Source organism: Otolemur garnettii, unplaced genomic scaffold (genome assembly GCF_000181295.1).
Source record: "Otolemur garnettii isolate 467f Iridium unplaced genomic scaffold, OtoGar3 scaffold00320, whole genome shotgun sequence".
In the NCBI taxonomy this organism is placed as follows: Eukaryota; Metazoa; Chordata; class Mammalia; order Primates; family Galagidae; genus Otolemur; species Otolemur garnettii.
In genome coordinates, this window is record NW_003852715.1 from 333,693 (window position 1) to 341,555 (window position 7,863).

The 7,863-nt window shown below is 41.9% G+C and overlaps 1 protein-coding gene across 1 annotated transcript in view; it reads right to left on the bottom strand.

Annotated features, from left to right (window-relative positions):
• Positions 1-7,458: 7,458 nt before the first annotated feature.
• LOC111722691 (zinc finger protein 682-like) overlaps positions 7,459-7,863 on the bottom strand; it is a 14,853-nt gene continuing 14,448 nt past the window's right edge. The window contains exon 5 of the mRNA XM_023509049.1: positions 7,459-7,814. Coding sequence (XP_023364817.1) covers positions 7,459-7,814 — 356 coding nt within the window. The remainder of the gene's footprint in view (positions 7,815-7,863) is intronic.

The window sequence follows — 7,863 nt, forward strand, 5'->3', positions numbered from 1 at the left end:
GTTGAGCTATAGGCGCCGAGCCCAACTCACCTCTTAATGTGTGAAACTTCTAGGGAAATTCTAGTTGAGGGAAATGAAGGAGCTAAGGAAATTTCACCCCAAAATGTGACTCCTTGTGTTGTGCCCGGAGTTCCACAAAGACCACACTGCCAAACAAGTTGAATTGATACCAGAGTCCCTTTATTGAAGAGCCACTTGGTAACTGCCTCAATGTCCCAACATGGTGTTTCTGAGAGCAGCCCCGAGTGTTTAAGGGGTTGGATTTTTTTTTTTTTTTTGCAATTTTTGGCTGGGGCTGGGTTTGAACCCACCATCTCTGGCTTATGGGGCTGGTGTCCTACTCCTTTGAGCCACAGGCACTCCCCCTAAGGGGTTGGGTTTTTAAAGCTTGGTCTACATCCTGGTTGGCACGCAGGCTGTCCAGGTGCATCTGAGTAGGAGAGCAAGCAAGCATTGTACAGAAGCAGAATTTGGGGGATAGTTAGGTATATGTCATACACCCTGTATACATATTAGTTTCATACATCTTTGTCTCAGTATTTTCTCCACCTGGTATTGTTTAAAGGTCAGTCTGAGGGCAGTTGGTTTGTTTCCCAGGGAGTTAGCCAAGCAAAAAACTGGGAGTGAACTAGAAGTAAGAAAACAACTAGTACTTTCTCATCTGTCTTCAGGGTGAATTACACTTACTTCATTTCTTTTTTGAAAAATTGCTGTGTGGAAATTTGCCAGGAATTACCTGCTATTTTTCCATTATAATCTAGGCCTGACACTTAACTGCTTTAGCCTAGGCCCACTTAGGCCTAACACTTGGTATAAAGAATATTTTCAATTTCACATCAATCAAGGGGCAGCACCTATGGCTCAGTGGGTAGGGCACTGGCCCCATATAGCGAGGGTGGGGGGTTCAAATCCAGACCCGGCCAAATTGCAACAACAAAAAAATAGCCTGGAGTTGTAGCTGGCACCTGTAGTCCCAACTCCATGGAAGGCTGAGGCAAGAGAATGGCATAAACCCAGGAGTTGGAGGTTGCTGTGAGCTCTGATGCCCCAGTACCTTACCAAGGGCAATAAAGTGAAACTATGTCTCCAAAACAAACAACAACAAAAAACAATAATGGCCAGTCATGATCAGGAAGCATTTGAAGAGGCTTTTTTAATATCTACATAAAACCTGAGTAACCTAATTGGGAATCAAAAGGGGCTGCTGACTTCCTTATTACATGCTAATAGATCTGGCCCCAAGGTCATTTGAAGGAGGATACCTGTCTCCGAGGTTAATCTACAGATAAATCTGTTTCCACCCATCTACACACACTCTCCCCTACCAAGGACTTGTTGCACCTACACTTTCCTCATTCTCCTCCCTCCCTTGCAAAGGCATCTATAAAATTCTCTGATCATCACTGAATCTGTGGGTAATCATTCATGTGCTTCCACGAATACACATGGTATTTAGAATTAAACCTTTTTCTTATTTTAGTCTCAAGCTATCTCCCTAAGTAGAGTGCTATGGCGTCACAGCTCAGTCACCACCAACCCTTGGGCTCAAGCAATTCTTTTCCCTACCTTCTCAAGTAGTGGGGACTATAGGCACCTCCAAAAATGCCCAGCATTTTTTTTCTTTTTTTTGGTAGTTATTTTAGCAGGCCTGGGCTGGGTTTAAACCCACCAGCCTCAGTGTATGTGGCTGGCACCCCACCCACTGAGCTATGGGCACTGCCCAACCTTTCTGTTATTAATCTGCTACAATTACCAAAACACACACGACAAAAAATTTTAAAAAAAAAACTACCACAATTGTGAATTAATCTCTTTATGAAGCAACCAAGAGAAAAAGGCAGGTTTTGCTATGATCCCTACATATACAAGGGGATTTCTTGTAATGTCACATTTTGTATATCTATGAAGTACACCTTATCAATAAAAGAGGCCAAGTTGTAATTCAACTGGCATCTACAGTGGAGTACTTGGTAACAGAGGGTGCCAGACAACTAAGTCTACAGCATCCTGACCATTCAGGTGGAAGCCATTTGTTTATGTTACTACTACAGAAGATGAAAAACACCAGTGGTATTTATAGACAGAGTGAAGTTAGAACCTGTGACTTTCCATCGTGGAGTTTTCTGTGTCTTCTCCTTCTCACTGGCACTTTCACATATCCAGTTGTCATGTGCCCCTGAGAAATTTTTCTTTTTTTTGAGACAGAGTCTCACTTTGTCATCCTTGGTAGAGTATTGTAAAATCATAGCTCACAGCAACCTCAAACTCCTGGGCTTAAGTGATTCTCTTGTCTCAGCCTCCTGAGTAGCTGGGACTACAGGCACCCACCACAATGCCCAGTTATTTTTTTGTTGCAGTTGTCACTGCTGTTTTAGCTGGCCAGGGCTGGCTTCAAATCTGCCACCCTCAGTATTTGGGGCCGGCACCCTACCCAGTGAGACACAGGTGCTGCCCTCCATGTTTTTCAATGAAAAGAATAGGGATATTTACCTGGTGTGGTGGCTCACACCTGTCATCCCAGCAGTTGGGAGGCCAAGGTGGATAGATTGTCTGAGGTCACAGGTTCAAGATCAGCCTAAGGCAGAGCTAGACCGCGTCTCTAAAAAATAGCTGGGCGTGTGCCTGGCACCAGTAGTCCCAGGTACTTAGGAGGCTGAGGTAAGAAAATTGATTGAGGCTCAGCGCCTGTGACTCAAGCAGCTAAGGCACCAGCCACATACACCTAAGCTGGAGAATTCGAATCCAGCCCAGGCCCGCCAAACAATGACAGCGACAACCAAAAAATAGCCGGGCATTGTGGTGGGCACCTGTAGTCCCAGCTACTTGGGAGGCAGAGGCAGGAGAATCGCTTGAATCCAGGGAGCTGGAGACTGCTGTGAGCTGTGATGTCACAGCACTCTACCCAGGGCGACAGCTTAAGGCTGTGTCTCAACAAAAGGAAAAAAAAAAGAAAGAAAATTGATTAAGCCCAATAGTTTGATGTTGATGTGAGCTGTGAGGCCACACATTCTATTGAGGGTTGCCAAGTGAGACTCTGTCCCCCCCCACAAAAAAAATAGGGGCTTATATAGATTCACAGAGCCTTCCTTATAGGTCTACATCTCATGAAGTTGTCAATCAAAGGGGCTCGGTCTATTATTGCTTCATTCTTCAAAATGTATGGCTTTTTTTGTGAAGGTTGAACTTCTGATTTTAAGTGGCCCTCAACTGAGGTGATCCTGAGGGCTTTTCTAGTGGTATCCTCTTCCAGTCAGAGAAGTTTACCTGGATGTTGATTTCTTCTGACCATTTATCCTCAGCCTCCAGATGCTGGAGTAGCACCTACCTGACATGTTTATGCTGTACCTTCATTGGAAGGCTACTATTTTCTGGACCAAAGGTAATCTGAGTATATAATTTAGACAAGACTCTCCCCAGTGAGACAACAAGGAAATCAAACAATTGCAGGAGCCAATGAGTCATCTCTTTTTCTCCAATGAACCATGTAAGAGGTTTAAGAAAGAACTTGTTTTGGCTGTCCTGTCACTCCTGCGACAGAGTCAGGTTGTTTAGTCATAGAAGAGAGTGCAGTATGAAGCACTAAATGTGCAGCCCTAGCATTTGTTAGAAAATCTTGGCCCACAGCTTTCCATAAGGAGAGAAGAGAGGGTAGACTATCCATTAGACAAGGCATCCCTAAAGACATTGAAGCAAATTGTCACTGTCCAGAAAGGCATCATTGTCATGGACGAAGTAATACCTGTGGACAATGCTATGCCCATCTCTGGTGGCCAGAGTTCTCCAGGCCCTGCATTTTACTACTCAGAATCACTACTTCAGATTCCAGGTGCAGGAGGCATCTGTTACCAAGTAACTAACCACTTCCTATCCTCAATACCTGAGTTTCATACCTACCTGTGGTTGGGCACCTCTGTTTAGCCTTTGCCTCACCCAGTCCTCTTGCTCCCATGACGTCCTTGTGCTCTTTTTCCCAGCGACCACAGTGAAAGGGCTGCCCATTGATTCAACCTGAGAGTAGTCTGGAGTGTCTTCCTGAATCCTTTTCAGGGAGTCTTTGAAGAGGTTTATCACAGATCATTTGCCTCCCATCCAGGGGCAGCTGACAAGAGCTTTCATAAAGCAGAGTAGGTTTAAAAGACCATGAGTGATGCAGTAGGTGAAAAATCTAGTGCAAACACCTTATTTGATTGAGAAAGTCACAAGCCAAAAAGGGCAGCAATAAGGGCATGGAGTTCCCAGTTTGTCCCACAAGCAGAGAGGGTCCAATGTGGCCACACTTGCAAAAGAAAAAAATTTATGTTCAAGTGTGGCAGAAGTTACATGTGCATGTTCTGTCATTGTAGCTTAGCAACACAAATCCAAGAGGCGTGACAAGTGAATTAATGACACAAAGGAAGAGTGAAAATATCAGGCAGTCGAGAGTGGGATTTTAAAGAATAAAGTTGGCTCCTTGTTTTCCTTGTTCAGTTTTTAAAAAGTAACTGATGACTTTGAGTGTTGATAACAGTTTAATAATCCTGACTTCTTAATCAAACACAGCTTCAGCCAGAACACACAGTGAGAAAAACTTATTTTCACTCCATAGTGGCAGAATGATGGTGAATAACTGATGCAATTTATTTGCCAGTTTCAACATATACACAACCATAAGAAGAGGTATTTGTATTTTTATTTCATTTAGACCAACTTGGCAAAATATAAAATATTGATAAATTCACCTTTGCAAATATCATTCATGCCTTTCATAGACTATTTTAGACACGCCTAAGCCCTATGTTTAGTCCGAATTTTTCCTATTAAACCATGACTTATTTTAGGACAAATATTGATATTAGTTTGTTCTAGACAAAATTTTTTCCTTGCCCTTTAAGGTTCCTTATGACGCATCATTTTTCATATTCACTTTCCTCACATTTCTCTTTTACGTATTGAATCTTTCTTGCTTTTTTTTTCTATTTTGAAAGAAAATTGCCCCCTAGTAAATTCCTTACTTTATAAATGCCTGAGAAAGGAGGGCTGTGGATTTAGGTCTCTAACCTAAAGTTAACAGTTCATCCAAACAATGGGGTAGGGCAGTTGTAAAGCACTAAAAGGGATAGAGAAACATCAGCAGTGATGAGAGGGACTTTAGACAACACAAGAGTTTGTATTTTACCTTCCATTTCTAAGAGGGATATAGGAGAGGGAAAAAGTGGCCCTGAATGTCCAGGGAGAGCAGAAGAATGGCGCTAATGTTAGGAACATCAGTTCGTTTACTGGGACAGAGAGAGACAGCTTCCCACCACTCAGCTGAACTTGCTCTGAAGCTGCAGTTTGTCCATCAGACTGAAAGAGTTCCAGAGGATCAGTGCTGGTTCAGGGATTTCACAGGGGCTGGAAGGTGAATGTGATCTTCTGACTCCAGGAGAGGGCAATGTCACTTCCAGTGCATCTCTCTAGTAGTGAGGACATAGTCCCAGCAGAGGCCCCTTCCTGAGCCATTTCTTATCCCAGAAACCCACAATCATAGTAGGGAAGGGCTCAGGTCAGGTGTCTTTTTGCCTCAGCTTTTAGGGGAACTGAGTACCTGCCAACTTTTTTCCATAGTGGCAGAAACCATTCCGAAAGCTCTTTGACCTGCTCAGGGCCTGGCTTTCTCTCATTGTCCTCTCATCCCCATTCTGCTTACTTAGATCTTAAAAATCTGGTTTACATTCTGCTTGTGGAGCCTGGGGCCCCTTTAAGCTTTTGAATAACAGCACTAATGGGGGGATGAAGTGCATTGTCAAGGTGAAGAAGAAAAAAGCAGATGAAGCAGGGGCAGGTAAGGAGCTACATTACCTGGAAGTGAAGACAACCACAGAGATGTAGGAGTAATAAGTAATATCCAGCAGGCAGAATGAATTCAGAATGTCTGTTGTTCCATTAGCTTATCTTGCTGAAGATGTGTATTTTCCTCCCAGATAGTAACACCAAAATGTCAGATATTAGGGGACCAAAGGTGAGGTATGTGTTCCCTTTTTTTTGTTCTAGGTGCCAAAGAATGGTTATTACAACCAAGACAGTGAAAAAAATGAGCAGAACAAGCAGATACAAGTGTGCAAAAGGGCAAAGTTTATAAAGGACAGTACACTCCAGAGAAGGAACACATCTCAGTTTCAAGTGAGGAAGATCCTGGGATTAGTAAGAAGTTTCCCCTTACACAGATTTTCCAATTCTAGGTTAAGTGGTATGAGGGTAAAGTAATCATGATTTTTCTTGGAAATGGGGAAACCTTCCAGAATGGAGAGTCCTCCCACTTCTATCCCTGTAATCAATGGACACTATTGGTCATTGAAATTGTAGAGTATGATAGAACTGGGGTAAATTGTACTATGCCCACTACAAAGACCCCTTTTTTGTATCCTTGGCTCTATCTCCACACTGTGGCCTTTCTACCTCTGAGACTCATTTTTGTAGAACAAAAATTAGTCAGCTTTTGTTTCAAGGAATCACCCTCTCTGCAAATTGTCCTACTTATTATGGACAAAGGATCTCCTAGTAGCATCTGCCGCATCTCTCCTTAGCTCCACCTAACAGGATAAACACAACTTTAAGGCTGTGAGATGAGACTGACATTTGTAGAGTATTTGTTCCATTTGAATTATGATTAGTAAAGTGTGAGATTCATTTAAAAATATTGTCACACTCTTCACATATGTAGAATTTCTCAATGAATTCTGTTATGTACTGAAATGAGTAGTGGTTATAGGATATGACACTTTCCTCTCATTTGTAAGTCATTCCTATGTTATAATTTTTTTGATACAATGATTTAAGCCCTAAACAGTTGTTAATCTTGTCACATTTGTAGGGTTTTTCTTCAACATGAATTCTATTGTATACAGAAAACAGTGCCTACTGGCATGAGGCTTTGCCACGTCTTCACATTGTTACCACTTTTCTCTGCTATGATTTTTCTTATGTTTACTAAGACTGAGGACCACTGAAAACCTTTGCCACATTATTCACATTTGTAAGATTTCTCTCCACTATGAATGTTCTCATGTGTACTAAGGTTTGAGCTCTGGTTAAAGTCATTGCCACACTGTTCACATTTGTAAAATTTCTCTCCAGTTTGAATTATTTTCTGCTTAGCATGCTATGAACATCAGGTAAAGGCAGTGCCAGTTTCCATATGAAGGGTTTCCCTCCTGTGTGATTTATGCTATGTACAGTGAGGACTGAATGTGAGTTAGTTTGCCCACAGTCCATATTTATAAGGTTTATCTCCAGAATAAACTCTTCAATGTCTAGAAAGTTTCACATACTAATTAAAGGCTTTGCTACATTTTTAACCTTTGCAGAGTTTCTCTCAAGAATGAATTCTTTGATATACAGAAAGGGTGGAGAACAGGTAAATGCCTTGCCACATTCTTCATATTTTTAGAATTTCTCTCCGTAAGAAATTCTTTGATGTTTATTACGAATTGAATTGAGTTAAAAGGCTCTACCACATTTTTTAAATTTGAAAGGCTTATGCCCAGAGTGAATTCTTTGATGTTCAGAAAGGTTTGAGAGCTGGTTAAAGGCTTTTCCACATTCTTGACATTTGTAGGGTTTCTCTCCAGAGTGAACTCTTTGATGTACAGAAAGGAATGAGCGCCGATTAAAGGATTTGCCACACTCTTGACATTTGTAGGGTTTCTCTCCAGAATGAATTCTTTGATGCACAGAAAGATTTGAGTGATGATTAAAGGCTTTGCCACATTCTTGACATTTGTAGGGTTTCTCTCCAGAGTGAATTCTTTGATGTACAGAGAGGGTTGAGTAACAGTTAAAGGCTTTGCCACATACTAGACATTTGTAGGGTTTCTCTCCAGAGTGAATTCTTTGATGTACAGA